The sequence below is a fragment of the Eschrichtius robustus genome, chromosome 20 (genome assembly GCF_028021215.1).
Source record: "Eschrichtius robustus isolate mEscRob2 chromosome 20, mEscRob2.pri, whole genome shotgun sequence".
Lineage (NCBI taxonomy): Eukaryota > Metazoa > Chordata > Mammalia > Artiodactyla > Eschrichtiidae > Eschrichtius > Eschrichtius robustus.
This window is the reverse complement of record NC_090843.1, coordinates 46,070,285-46,085,880: the sequence shown is the minus strand read 5'-3', so window position 1 is coordinate 46,085,880 and position 15,596 is coordinate 46,070,285. Positions and strand designations below refer to the sequence as shown.

The 15,596-nt window shown below is 38.5% G+C and overlaps 1 protein-coding gene across 5 annotated transcripts in view; it reads left to right on the top strand.

Annotated features, from left to right (window-relative positions):
* Positions 1 to 15,596, top strand: part of AP2B1 (adaptor related protein complex 2 subunit beta 1) — a 116,037-nt gene that overhangs the window by 26,499 nt on the left and 73,942 nt on the right. For all 5 annotated transcript variants that reach the window (XM_068531074.1, XM_068531073.1, XM_068531072.1 and 2 more), the window contains 4 exons: positions 7,411 to 7,601; positions 9,621 to 9,842; positions 10,364 to 10,484; positions 10,617 to 10,712. In XM_068531074.1, the coding sequence (XP_068387175.1) occupies positions 7,411 to 7,601; positions 9,621 to 9,842; positions 10,364 to 10,484; positions 10,617 to 10,712 (630 nt within the window). The remainder of the gene's footprint in view (positions 1 to 7,410; positions 7,602 to 9,620; positions 9,843 to 10,363; positions 10,485 to 10,616; positions 10,713 to 15,596) is intronic.

The window sequence follows — 15,596 nt, the reverse complement described above, 5'->3', positions numbered from 1 at the left end:
CTCTTCATGCCCAGCGTCCGTAAAGGAGTACCAGAGCTGGTAGAATTTTAGGCATGTGTGAGAGTGTCAGTATGTGGTAGGCACTGGGTAAGAATGATGTAGGAGGTAGCATGTTCACTCAGTCTGTGTCTGGATGCCCCAAGTAAGTAATGTTGTATTTGGTACTAAAAGATGAGTTGCTGGTAATTTCTGCAGGATCGGAGTGTTGAGTAAGTGGAATCATTGGAGGCTGCTCTGTTGTAAGGGCAAGTGCCCATCTCAGTGCTTTTCGGTCTTTAAATTCTTGCAGAGGAAGGAAACAATTTTTGTTTTCCTTTATGATAAACTTTGTGGAGATCTTTTTATGTGTATTCTCACCTTAGGAATTTTAATCATCAGTTTTCATTTTATCAGTTACTACTAACTAAGGTTTTTGGTTTTTTTTAATCTCATTTTGGGGGCGGGTTTTTAGATTTAGAGAAAAGTTGCAAAGACCATACAGAAAGTTCTTATATACCTATCTTCACACAGTTTTACTTAATGTTAACATCTTACATAACCATGGTACCTTTGTCAAAACTAATAAGCGTTGGTACATTACTATAAACTGAAGTACAGACTTTATTTCACCTGTTTCAACACAAGTATCCTTTTGCTATTCCAGGATTCAATCCAGCATACCAAATTGCATTTAATCACTTCCTCTTATAAAGAGTTGACTCACTCTTTATGAAAGTATCTCAAAAACAGAAAAGTGCTTTGTAACTGTGAAATTTTTTTTTTTTTTTTTTTTTTTTTGCTTCAGTACTAACACATGGGGGTTAAAACTCGGGCTCTGAAACCAACCAGACTTGGATTTGTATCCTGGTCTGCCATTCTTAGCTTGGTGGTCTCCCTAAACATCTCAGTATCCTCGTCTACAAAATGGAGATTATAAACAGTGCCTCTATCGTTGGATCGTTGTGAAAAATAAAAGAGGGCTTGCAGAGCACTTAATAGTGAACCTGGTATAGAGTAAGCCCTTAATAATAACAAACGTTTCTTTATTGTATAGTGATCGTGGTGCTGGTTATTAATGATTTTAGAAGGGTTAATATTTCAACGGCAAATTTATTTTTTAAAGGTGTTTAATTCTTTTTTTTAATAAAGCTGTTTTTATTACTTTTATTATTTTTTATAATTTAATTTATTTATTTTTCACTGTGTTGTGTCTTCATTGCTATGTGCGGGCTTTCTCTAGTTGCGGTGAGCGGGGGCTACTCTTGCTTGCGGTGTGCGGGCTTCTTATCGCATTGGCTTCTCTTGTTGCAGAGCATGGGCTCTGGGCTCGCGGATTTCAGTAGTTATGGCTCTAGAGTGTAGGCTCAGTAGTTGTGGCACACGGGCTTAGTTGCTCTGCGGCATGTGGGACCTTCCCGGACCAGGGGTCAAACCTGTGTCCCCTGCATTGGCAGGCGGATTCTTAACCACTGCGTCACCAGGGAAGTCCCAAAGATACTTAATTCTTTTGTATACATTATTTAAAGCCAGACATTATTTTTTAGGGTGATTCTGAGGGCAGCTTATCTACAAATGAAGCTAAATCTATTTACAATATTACTTAACACATCATTGCAGGATTACTTTTAAAAGATAATTGTTCAAGGATATGCCTAAAGCAGTTTTCTTCGGCAACTTCCTGAAAACTGAATCTGTTGTACATAGTAATTCAGTAGTGTACCGAAAGATCACGGCTTACTCATTTCTTAGTGTCCCTTTTAAAATGATCTCAAGGCTCTCATTTGGCAGGGGATTACTTACTATCAAAAGGGAGATAATGGTGTGATAATAAATTTTTTGTTTTGTTCATGTTGCAGCATGCTTTTGTGTGATTTTAGGGCTGGTGGGCCAAGTAACTCTTGGCTTCTTAGGAGTGCCTTTTGTCCATTTGTAGATATTTATTTGTAGTGTTTTAGCTTTGTGAATATTCGCATTTCATCAAAACACATCTTAAGCTACTTACGTAAGCCCCTTAAGTAAGTAATGAGTTTTATTGAGTCTAATTTTTAAATCTTACTTGTTACCAGATATTCAGACTTTCTTGCTGTAATGGGATGTGTTGACTCCACTAGGTAGATGTGTTCACTTAGCTTCCTCATTCTGGGAAAGAAGATGGGGAAAAAAAACAGAACATTACAGAATGTCATATGTAGTCAGCATATTATTAGTTGGCAGTCTGGACAGTGTCTTGGATTAAAGCATGACTGTAAAATTAACTGGTACCGTATAGTCATTGTATTCTTTTTTTTTTTAAATAATACATTTTAAAATTTTTATTTATTTATTTATATTGGCTGTGTTAGGTCTTCGTTGCTGCACGCAGGCTTTCTCTAGTTGCGGCAAGCGGGGGCTACTCTTCGTTGCGGTGCGTGGGCTTCTTATTGCGGTGGCTTCTCTTGTTGCGGAGCATGGGCTCTAGGCACGCGGGCTTCAGTAGTTGTGGCATGTGGGCTCAGTAATTGCGGTGCGTGGGCTTCAGTAGTTGCAGCACACGGGCTCAGTAGTTGTGGCTCAAGGGCTCTAGAGCGCAGACTCAGTAGTTGCTCCGCGGCATGTGGGATCTTCCCGGACCAGGGATCGAACCCGTGTCCCCTGCATTGGCAGGCAGATTCTTAACCGCTGCGCCACCAGGGAAGTCCAGTCATTGTGTTCTTAAGGAGATGATAATGACTGAAACATGCTTAGAATAAATGCCCTGTGCTTTAATGTGTTATTTGAGGCAAATCCATAAAGAAGAAAGTGAGATTCTGAACTGTCACTGATTTTCAAGAGGACAAAAGTATACAAATCACCTTTATTTTCCATTATAATAGTTTTGGTCAGTTATTCTACTGCGTTCAATTTATTCAAGTCTTCAGGGGCAGCAGCCAAAAGGATTGTAAATTGAGCGGGAAAATTGAAGTGTTTGTTCAGAGTGTGACCTTGAAGGTCATTGCTAGAAATGAAAGTCTTCTAAATATAGTTAATAGGAGGAAGTCACTATATTGGGAAGTGCTATCTTTCTTGGGTTATGAGGCTATGAAAATGAGTGAAATTAGAGAGATCATTCAAAGGGACAGGGAAATGTGTGAGAGATTTCTCCTAAAGGAGCTTCTTTCTGTGATACTCCACTCCCAATGTATATCTAGATTTCCTTCTAGAGTTCTTTTTTTACAGGATCATTTTTATTTTAATCATACCCACCGCTCCAGCTTGCTCCTTAAAAAAAAAAAAAAAAAAAAAATGAGGTCTGGAACTTCCCTGGTGGTCCAGTGGTTAAGACTCCACTTGCAGGGAAGAAGATCCCGCAAGCCGCAGGGCGCAGCCAAAAAATAAAAATAAAAAAAGTAGTGTCAAATTTATGTCCTCAGAATTGCTGCATATGAGACAGGGGTAGCTTATAAATCAGATTTTATAGCTGGATAGTAAATCTTGCCTCTTTTAAGTGCTGCTAAGATGTGATTATCTCTGAAATATATAAAGTAGGAGAATACATTTTTCTCCTTGTAATGTTTTGATTATATTATTCTCCCCAGCTCCGATTTTTCTTTCCCTTTCCCCCATTTGAAGTTCACAGCTCTTGGAACTTCTATAAATGCAGGCGGCAGAGTGATTAGTACTCAGACACTAGAATCAGATACAGGCCTTGAGTTTGTATTCAACCATTTTCCCTTTCCAGCTTTGTTGGCTAAGCAAGTCACTGAATTTCTCTAATCCTATTTATAAATTCATTTTTAAAGCCTATTTCCTTATCTGTAATAGGTGGATTTTGATAGCAACTACCTTAGAGTTGCTGGGAAGGTAAATGGCATAGTAAGTGTTCAGTAAGTTTTAGCTATTATTGTCTTTTATCTCTTTGTCCAATTCTATTAGGTATAGTATAAAGTAAGTCAAAACACAAATTGCTTATGTTAAAAAAAAATTCAGCAGACTCCAAGGGTCCACAGTGAACTGTCAAATTGAAGGGAAGTCTGTAGTTAGGGCAGAGAAAAATTTGTCTAGTATTGAGTGTGATTTTATACACACACATGCATGTGTGCACATACTTTTGTATGTATGTATATGTTTGTGTTTAATATCTGTATCTGTAAAGTATACATATTATATTAGGTCTACAGGGGGTGGGGGTGGGATGGGGAGGAGGAATGTTTCATTGCAGTCTCCCAAGGAACAGAATTTACCATAATTGGGAGGCAAGATGAATTGTTTAAAAAATTTTTGATGCTATGGGATATGTTCCTTTGTAGCCTAGATGCCAGCTTTTTGTAAATCAACCAGTGTGCTGAGAAAACTCACTTAAACCCTATTTATAAATCCATTTTTAAAGCAAAACTTCCTTTAGAAACCCCTTTCTTTCTTGGGAACTCCAGTTTTTCTGAGATTATAATTAAAAGGCAATTGTTCTCTTCATGGCAGTGTTTCCTAAAAGAACTGCCAGTTTTCTAGGGGGGAAAATGTTATGCGTATTAGTCTTAGTTCAGATTCAAAGTGATGGTACAAGAGAAAGAGACATAACCTTTGTTTTAATACACTAGTAAACCAGGGCAGTTACTGTAAGAGTCAGATTTTTTCTTTTGATAATGAATTATTGTTTGGAGAAGGCTCTCTGGGAAGAGGAAGTAAATCATGTTTCAATACATTATTTTTAAAGTTTATTTTTAAAAAGAGATAATATATGTACTACATTCTATACAAAATTCCAAAGAAACACAGAGACAGGTGAGTTGTCCTGTATACCCCAGCTACCCAGCTGCTGTCTTGAAGTCATTCTTTGCCTGCTTGAGATTCGATGCTCATTTTAAGTTTCCATTAGAGTGAGAGAAGCATGGCTTACTGACCAGGAGAACTCTAAGCAGCTCTTTATGGGCCCTCCTCAGTATATTTCTGAAAACCTAGCAGTATGAATGTGAAGATTAGGAGATGAAAGTGGAAAGGCAGAATAGAAGGAATTTTAGAGGAATAGCAGTAGAGTTTTGTTATTGGGGGTGCATCTCCTCTGGTCAGTCATTGGCTCAGTGACCATTTGGCAGTGATCTTTTTTCCCCATGCAGACTTTTCTAAACATAATCACATAATCTGATCTCTCTGGATCTTTTAATTAGATTTACTTTTCCCTGTTTCTTTTCTTGTTTTAATGTGATAATAAGTGAAAATTGCCTGTTTTACCACCAGAACATATACTTCATTAGCTGCATTATATACTTGGTTTAATTTCCAATTACCTGTGATGTTAGCAGAGGAATTCTAATTGTTCATTCTGTTCAACATTTCCTGGTAACAGACCTTATATTTAATTTTTTTTTTTAGCATTAAAAAAACTTGACTGGCAGAAATGGTAAGTTGTGACAGGACATTTGTTTTGGACGAACTGGTAACCAAGACTGGGCATGTGTTGGCAGCAAGAGAGGAAAACAGGCATTTGTTCTTCCAGTGTGACATTTTGATCCTTTATCCTGTAATCCAGTGTATTAAGCGTATTATACAGGGGAAACACAGTATCTTTTCCCTGCATGTAAAGCACTGAGATGATGGAGATTATTGTTTCACTCTTCATGCTTTTTAATTTTTACTAAAGGCCATGCTTGATGGTGTGGTTGGCAAACAAAAATTAAGTCAGGAAAGAACCTCATGCATGCTACCATGTGATAGGTGGACTAGATAATCCTTCTCGATTTGTCTTAATAACAATAAAATATTATATCCATAATCATACTTACCAAGTGAACCTTTGATTTTTTTTCATCTTGGAATTTTTTGTCCTGATCACTAAATTATAACTGAAGGTGATTCCATTTGTGGCATCATTATCTTAGTTAATGGATACTGTCATAAATGTATTATTTGATTTAAAAAATCATATTCTCTAGAATTTATCTTCTAGGTAAAATCATATACTGGGATAATCTGCAGAGTACCCAAGTGATGTGGATATTAAAATCAATAGCTAAACTGTAACCATTATGTTTCTTCTCTTGCTAGCAATAGGATAATCATACAACTCTTAGTTTCTCAAGCTTTTTAGTAAGAACTAAAAATGAGTTGACATTTTTGAGAATCTTTTCAATATACATAATTAATGAAGCTGCTACCTATTGCATCTCATTTATGCTTACAGAATATTTATATATAGCCTTCCTGTGCTAATATTTAGCGACAGCTGAGAGCCTCACTGCAAAATGTGGTTTTAAATTCATTTGTACAGAGCTATAGTTTTTTGTCTGTTTTGTTTATTTTTGGGTGTTTTTATAATCTTAAAATTACTTTAAACATTCATTGGTTGTAGATTTCTTAGTTAAATTAGACATAATCTGTAATTTTGATAAAGTGTCCAATTTTTTTTCTTGCAGCTAGTACGGATTTCTGGGTCTGTAAGTCAGGATACAAGTATACTTTCTTATATTTGGTAGCAATTTTTCATTTATCATACTGCCTGAGTTAAGGATACATTTGAGGTACCATATTTCATCGATTCTAAGATGCATTATTATTTCCTGTATTACGTAGAAAGAAAAATACCTCCTATTAAACTGACATGCCGTTGATTATTAAATATATCCGAACTTCAGAGATGTTAATATGAAAAACTGTGCAACTTAGTCTTGATGAATTATGGTAATATTACCACCTTAACTTTGTATAAGGCTTTGTAGAAAGCACTTATACCTAAGTCATCTGATTTTATCCTCAAACTAAAGCTAATCTGTGAGGTGGATTAAATTATCCCATTTTCAGATGAGGAAATTGAATTTCACGGAGATTATGTGCTTTCCCAACATCATGTTACAGTGAACTATGGTTTCAAGGTCACATTTTCTTACTCTGAGACTTAAGGTGTGATTGACACCTGAAGTATCACCTTCCCACCCCCCAGTACATGCACACCCATACACCTATAAAATTGTTTGGCCTAGATTTTTCTTTCCATTGCCTAATGTACACGTTTCATATTTAAACTTCACTGTTTTGTGTTTTTTGTTTTGTTTTGGCTGCGAGGCATGTGGGATCTTAGTTCCCCAACCAGGGATTGAACCCATGCCCCCCTGCAGTGGAAGCACGGGTCTTAACCACTGGACTGCCAGGGAAGTCCCTAACCTTCACTTCTTTTACAGCTGTTCATGTGTCTTAACTCTACTGATAGTTTTGACTACTATTAAAATTATTAATGTTTTAATAGTAAATCATGAGGGACTCTCTGCTAATATGTGAATTGTTTTAATTCTGTGTTGCCTGACCATGAGGAAGCTATATATGCCATCATTGGTGGTTTATTATACGTTTTGAAAGCAGTATATCTCTTTCTAGCTGACTGGGTAAAATGTTCAGGAACGGTTATGAATTGAGATCTATGAAGTGATCCAGAGAAATAGTTGTACTGTTCTTGACAAATCAAGGTCATATCTGCTTCTTTCCCAGGTGGTGGCTAATGCTGTAGCAGCATTATCTGAAATCAGTGAATCTCACCCAAACAGCAACTTACTCGATCTGAATCCACAGAACATTAATAAGCTACTGACAGCCCTGAATGAGTGCACCGAATGGGGCCAGATTTTCATCCTGGACTGCCTGTCTAATTACAACCCTAAAGATGACCGGGAGGCTCAGAGGTCAGTCTGTTTTTCTGCATAGTATCTAGGAGTCTTGCCTGGTTCAATAAGTTCTAGTAAGTCTGTATTAGAATAAGGGTCTGTTACGTTGAGAAAATCAGTGGCTTACGGGATAGATATTGCTATCCCGTGGTATTTTCTCAGTGTATTTAGGAACATTTTAGGTGGTAGAGTAAACCATGCAAAAATAGCTCTTCCTAAGAGGAGATGTGTATTTTTCATTTCTTTTTTGAACAGTATAGTTACAACCCTCTGAAAAAACTCTCCCTCATCATGGTCTCACATCTCCCATACAGCAATTCCTAGCCATTTGGCAAACAAAGGTTTTTTGAGTGTCTCTCACTGTAGTAACAAAATTTTCGTTCTTTTAGATACATAGTAAGTGGCTTGATACTAGTTATTGAGCTGGCTTATAATTAGTACTAGAGAAACTGTGTTGGAGCCAGCAAAATGTATGATGTCTTCCGTTAGATATAGGAATCACATCAGTCTGAATTTGGAGAAGATTTTGGAAGGCACACCTGGATTGTTCTGCTCAGCTCTCTACCACTTTAGTGTTGCAGATTTTCTTTGGCTATCAGATACTGACTACTAAATTTCATATACACATACATACATTTTAGTTTACAGAATTGGAGGTATCATCAGTTTTTATTGAACATTTTGTGTATATAGGCACTGTACTAGGCAAAATAATTCTGAAGAATTGTTGGCTCTTCATTTTAATTATGGTAGATAGGAACCTTCCTTGCCCGGCTAAAGCTCGAGCTACTATAATGTAAGTGCTCTTCACTTGTCTGGGAAATTGTTCCCTCTGGATTTAACCAAAGCTCACCCTGATAGTTTCTTTCCATCACTGAAAGTACAAATATCTTCTGGAAAGAACTTTACATACAATTTTATTTTCTCTTGGTCATTGACATCTCACACTTACTCATTCACTCAGCAAATATTTATTGAGCCCATGCTGTATGCCAGGCATTGTTCTAGGCTCTGAGGATATAGCAGTGGACAAACAAAAATCATAGCTCTTATGGAACGCTTATTCTGAGGGATAGGGCAGAAGTATATATAATATGTATACGTAATACAGCATATAATAGGTCAGATGATGATAAGTGCTAACAAGAAAGATAAAGTAAGGAAGAGATCTAACAAATGCTTGGTGGTCAGGAAAGGTCTCCCTGAGAAGGTAGCGTTTGTATAAAGACCTAAAGGAGGTCAGGGAGTCAGCCAAGTAGATACAGGAGGAAGGGAGAAAAACACAGCTTACTTATCTTGTGTCCTTAACTGAGTCAGCTAGCCACTCACATTGCCTAAGAGCTATAAAAATTAGGTTGATTTCTGAAGAACCCTCAACAGATAACTAAATATTCTATATTTTATGAGACATTTAAGTGTAGGTGGCAGGGACTAGGAGAAGGGGATGAGGTTGAGAGAGTACTGCAGTGGTATTGTGTTGTTAAAAACAAACAAACAAACACCCTTTCCGAGATTCCCTTATTATCCTGAATGCAAGAGGTTGGGTGGATTTCCCTGTCAGCCCATCTCCTTCTGCATCTTACAGTGAAACTTCAGCCACAGTTGGTTGATATCTCTCACTGTGAAATAACTCGCAGAATGCTTAATTTGACTTCCTATAGGCTGAGGAGAAATGGGCTGTGAGGCAGGGAGCCCTTACATAATATGGGGAGACAGAGAGGACTATAAAATAGGAAGGTAAATGGTGTGAGCTTCAGGTGTTTTGGGTATTGGCTAGTTTCCTTCCAGTCTGAACATCCCTTATTGCTGGTTTCCTAAAGTCTTCTGATATCCTTGCTCTGCCTGTAGTTTGCTGGGAATGAGGCGTCTGCAGTATTGGATCCCAAATTTACCTATGTATGGAGTTTTGACTTTTCTAACTGATTTTCTAATTTCTTTATGCTTGGGCCATGGGAACCTCTGACAGCGTTACCTTATAGATTGGATTGAGCAAAGAAATTATAATTTAAGGTACTAATTTTCATTTTCTGTCCTCAGTATCTGTGAACGGGTAACTCCTCGGCTATCTCATGCCAACTCAGCAGTGGTGCTTTCAGCAGTAAAAGTCCTAATGAAATTTCTAGAGTTGTTACCCAAGGACTCTGACTACTACAATATGCTGCTGAAGAAGTTGGCCCCTCCTCTTGTCACTTTGCTGTCTGGGGAGCCAGAGGTGCAGTACGTCGCCCTGAGGAACATCAACCTAATCGTCCAGAAAAGGTTGGGAAAAAATGAATTGGTGATTAAAGTGTTTGTAATTTTGAATTAAACTTAATAACATCAGTATTAAAGAGGACTGTGTTAAAACTCTGTTTAATGAAAGTGAAAATACTGTATGGTAGAGCAACTTGCCCAGGGTCAGGAGGCTAACAGTTGATTTTAGAGTGTTCCTACAATGAATGCCTGGTGTTGCTCTACAAATTAGTTTCTTTTCTGAAGGAACTCTTAGTTGTATGATAGCTAGTGTCTGCTTAATATGGCTCAGGCTGTAATTTAGATCAGGTTGTTGTTCTTCCAGTGGTTCTTCTTGGCAATATATACTTTGCCCCTTAAAAAGGATAAAAACAGTCTGCCAGATGGATCTGGTTAGAGGGGTGTAGAGGAAGTTTGTGAGTTTTTTTCCCTGGAGTGGAGTGTGTGAATGGAGAGCAGAGAAGCACAGGTTAGGTATTAATGCAGACTCAGAAGGATATATCAATATATGCCTCACCTTCCTTATCTTGTGTTTCTGTGTACCACAGGCCTGAAATCTTGAAGCAAGAGATCAAAGTTTTCTTTGTGAAGTACAATGATCCCATCTATGTGAAACTAGAGAAATTGGACATCATGATTCGTTTGGCATCCCAAGCCAACATTGCTCAGGTCAGACTTAAAGTAGATTCAAGTTAAGATCTAATAACTTAGGTCTTAAGATCTGGCCTTCAGAAAAACCTAGGCCATGAAATTGCTGTTGGAGAATCCTTAATGATCGTTCGCTTCATGGATTTTTAACAGGTTCTGGCAGAACTGAAGGAGTATGCCACAGAGGTGGATGTCGACTTTGTGCGCAAAGCTGTGCGGGCCATTGGACGGTGTGCCATCAAGGTGGAGGCAAGTGTCCCATGGTAGTTGTGATCACGTTATGGGACTCTGGGTATTCTCTTCACCTCTTTCCTTAAAATACATTTTTAAGTTTATCAAAATAATAAAGCACATTGTTAAAATATTAAAGAATTTTTAATGAAAAGCAGCTGTCCCTGGTCCCTCTCTTTCCCGAGGGAATCATGTTTAACTCTGTTCCTAGTTTTAGTTATTTTGATTACTTCCATATCTCTAATAGCCTTATGCTACTATTTATTGATTTACCGATTGTAGACATTGTCTATTAACTTTCCGCTATGAGATAAGCAACTTAGTTCATATACTCCATCACTCCTACTTCTACCCTTCTGATCCCCTGTATAGTTATATCATGAGGTTTTTGTTCCTATATTATCTTTGTAAATTGAGATAATATACCTTTATTTCTTGTTCTATCAACTAGAGTCTTGCAAAGCTTACTGTGCGTATTATGCCTGTAAATATGTAGAGCCTACACAATCAAATGATTGTGTTTTCTTTCTTATACAGGCTTTTGTTTTTTCTGGAGTTCATAATGGCCTTTTTTTTTTTTTTTTTAAATTTCATTGTGCCTTCATTGCACTCCTGTCTTCTTCCAGCTTTTCAAGCATAATATCAAATTTATAAAACTTTTCTTTTGTTCTAGACCCTTCTCTCTTCCAGTCCTCTGTCCTTCCAGTCCTTACTCCAGTCTGGGTGGTTGCTTTCTTGTCTTCTGCACAGCCGTCTTTCCATACAGCCTCCCTTCATTGCTGTTTCTTGTTATGGGTACTTTTTCATAGCATTCCTTTTTTTGTGGTTGCAATAGTTTCTTAAATCTCTTGGGATGTGAATTACAGTTTTTGGTTTTGTTTCTGCAGTTTGAATTTAATTATCTGGAGTATTTTATGGTGATGGTTGCACATCTGTATGTGATTTTTTAATTGAAGTGTATACCATACTTACAGTAAATTGATGCCTATTTATATTAAGAATGAGATGACAGAAAAGTTTTCAGGACTTCTGTGCACATAGGCAGGGCTGTCGACCAGCAGGTTTCTGCTTTAGGGCAGGGAGTTGATGTTTACTTGGCAGTTCTCTTGAAGAGCTTCTCTGTGGTCTTAGAGGGCAGATTGGTTCTAGCTTGGTTGCAGCCTTCCAGTAGGTATTAAGGGCTACAACTTACAATGCACTGCTTCATCAGTCACCAAACCTCTGTTGTTTTTCCTCATTCAGAAATTTGTTGCAATTAATGATGGCTTCTGTTCACAACAGTATTGTGGATTCAGAGCTCCATATTTGTTCTTACTACTTGACTATGTGCAATTCTGTTTTTTTTTTCTTTTGACATTTTATTTAATTATTTATTTATTTATTTATTGGTTGCGTTGGGTCTTCATTGCTGCACGTGGGCTTTCTCTAGTTGCGGCGAGTGGGGGCTACTCTTCGTTGTGGTGCACGGGGGCTTCTCATTTCGGTGGCTTCTCTTGTTGCAGAGCACGGGCTCTAGGTGTGCGGGCCTCACTAGTTGCAGCATGTGGGCTCAGTAGTTGTGGCTTGTGGGCTCCAGAGCACAGGCTCAGTAGTTGTGGTGCACAGGCTTAGTTGCTTCGCCGTATGTGGGATCTTCCTGGACCAGGGCTCCAACCCGTGTCCCCTGCATTGGCAAGCGGATTCTTAACCACTGCACCACCAGGGAAGTCCCTGTAGTTCTACTTTGAGTCAGCTTGGACCATATGATTTCACAAGGATAGTTACTAAAATAATTTGTACAGTATGACCAGTGCTTCACAGGAACAGAAGGAAACAGATGCTGTGTCAGAGAAGTGTCTCTGAAAGCCAAATTCCTTATTGGCCTTCCTTGTTTTTATTTACTGAATGCTGCTTCATGTAGTTACCACTGATAAATCATTTAGTAGACTAGTTGTTATAGCAAGAAGTTAATTAATCCTGGTTTCTACTTCTGGTTCTGCCAGCTCAGTTGCTTCAGATACTTAATATATACTTCTGTTGCTCCATTTGAGAAATGGGAAAATCTGTTTATTGGATCTTGATGTGTTACATCTTTTTTTTACTACCACACTTCTTAACTTACCACCACTACTTAACTTTTTTCTTTTTCTTTTCTCATTGTGGAATAGCCACCTACTTATGGTATTAATGCAGACAATTTTCAGAGCTATTTTGGTAGCAGAAGAGTCATTTTGTGCTTTTCACTGCCAGAATGTCATTGTCTTACTAACCTCTCTGACAGTGCTCTTGCAAAGAGTCTCATCCCAAAGTTAAAGAGGTTTTTCTATCCCTGGAATTACTAGAAAGTGTTCTCAAAGCATCTAGATTCCTAGCAGCTGTTAGTACCGTCTATTGTGACTAAATGGAAAAGTTATCCATCATCTTCTGGAAGAGATGAACTTCTGGTGGCTCTCACTTCTTCCTTTGATTCAGGGTGCCCTGGTGGGAATATGAGAGTGTGTGGGGAATGAACTTCCTTTGGAAGCTTAAGATCAACCTTCAAGAATCCTGCCTTTTAGCTAGTGTTCTCTTATCTCCAGTTACCTGGATTTGCCTAAGAACTTTTCTTAGAACTGGTTAAATCATGAAAGTTATTAGTTGGAAAGAGTTGGCTAGTCCAGACACAGTTCAATTGGGGCAGGAGAGGCAGTGATTGCCTGTTTTTTTTATTTTTTTATTTTTATTTATTTATTTATTTATTTTTGGCTGTGTTGGGTCTTCGTTTCTGTGCGAGGGCTTTTCTCTAGTTGTGGCAAGTGGGGGCCACTCTTCATTGCGGTGCGCGGGCCTCTCACCATCGCGGCCTTTCTTGTCGCGGAGCACAGGCTCCAGACGCGCAGGCTCAGTAATTGTGGCTCACGGGCCTAGTTGCTCCGTGGCATGTGGGATCTTCCCAGACCAGGGCTCGAACCCGTGTCCCCTGGATTGGCAGGCAGATTCTCAACCACTGCGCCACCAGGGAAGCCCCTGATTGCCTGTTTTTAACTAACCTATCCGTGGGACAAGGGCAAGAACCAGCGAGGGAATTGTAATCGCCTTTCTCTGTACCTTCCAGACTGAGCTGCTGCTTTTCTCTCAGGGCATCTGACCTTTTTTTTTTTTTTTAATAAATTTATTTATTTATTTATTTATGGCTGTGTTGGGTCTTCGTTTCTGTGTGAGGGCCTTCCCCAGCTGCGGCAAGCGGGGGCCACTCTTCATTGCGGTGCGCGGGCCTCTCACTATCGCGGCCTCTCTTGTTGTGGAGCACAGGCTCCAGACACGCAGGCTCAGCAGTTGTGGCTCATGGGCCCAGTCGCTCCACGGCATGTGGGATCCTCCCAGACCAGGGCTCGAACCTGTGTGCCCTGCATTGGCAGGCAGATTCTCAACCACTGCGCCACCAGGGAAGCCCTGACCCTTTTTTAATGTGTAGTTGGTTTCAAAGATATGACAGATGAGAAAAAAAGAATTTTAGTTTAGTGCTTAGCTAAGATAACAGGGCCTATTGTAAAATTTGGGTGTTAAGAGTTGGAGTTGTTTTTTGGCATGACTGTAAGTACAGGTGTTTCCTTGTTGCTTTAAGTATCCTGAGGTGAAAAAAATGTATAATTTTATCATATTAAGTTGGTTAGGTTAAAGATTAAGCATAAGCCATTGAGTCAATAAATAACACTGAAAAAGCAATTTCATAGTACTGTTTTTTCAGTAACTTTTGCCTATTCTTTTTTTTTTTTTAAACAAGCTTTCTGATGACATTTTAATTAATTAATTAATTAATTAATTAATTTTTGGCTGTGTTGGGTCTTCGTTTTTTTCTGTGCGAGGGCTTTCTCTAGCCGTGGCAAGCGGGGGCCACTCTTCATCGCAGTGCGCGGGCCTCTCACCATCGCGGCCTCTCTTGTTGCGGAGCACAGGCTCCAGACGCGCAGGCTCAGTAGTTGTGGCTCACGGGCCTAGTTGCTCTGCGGCATGTGGGATCTTCCCAGACCAGGGCTCGAACCCGTGCCCCCTGCATTAGCAGGCAGATTCTCAACCACTGTGCCACCAGGGAAGCCCCCCAATGTGTATATCTAATAGATAAGATCCTCTAAAAAAAAAAAAAATTGTCATTATATCATTACCATACTCAACAAACAGTAACTCTTAATCTCATTGAATACCTAGTCCATGTTCAGTTTTCCCTAATTGTGTCTAAATGTCTTCTTACAGTTGCCTTGTTCAAATCAAAATCTAAACGAGAACTAGCTATACATTACATTTGGTTAATATGTCTCTTAAGTCTTTATTTATTTATTTGGGTGCCATTTATTGAAAGGACTAGATCATTAGGCTTGTAGAATTTTCCAGAGTCTAGATTTGGCTGATAGTATTTTAGTGATGTTGTTTATCTCATTCCTTCATCCCCTTTAGACAATTAAATCTAGAGGCTTGGTAATATTCATGTTCAGTGTTTTTGGCAAGAATACCTCTTAGATGCTGCTGTGTATTTCCTATTGCATCGTATCAGGAGGCATATAATGGAATGACCCATCATAATACATTGTAATATATGATAAATCAGTCCTTGGTTTTTAGGATCTCTCTTCTGGAACCCTTCTTTTAAAAACTATGACTTACTGTTTCAATACATTAGTTTTGTCACTTGTATTCTTCCGTATTCCCTTCATTAATAAAAGACTAATAGATTAAATTTTATTTTATAGATGAACCATAGGCTGTGGAAAATTGCAGTTTATCTAAGGCCATAGACTTTCAGTTATATAGCCCAGAAGATGGCAGATTTTTCTTAGAGTTTTGTGAGTCACAGATAACTTTGAAATATAATGAAAACTGTAAACCTTCTCCCAGGAACATATGCTTGTGTGCACAAATGAAATTTGGCAGTTTCATTTCAAGAGGTTT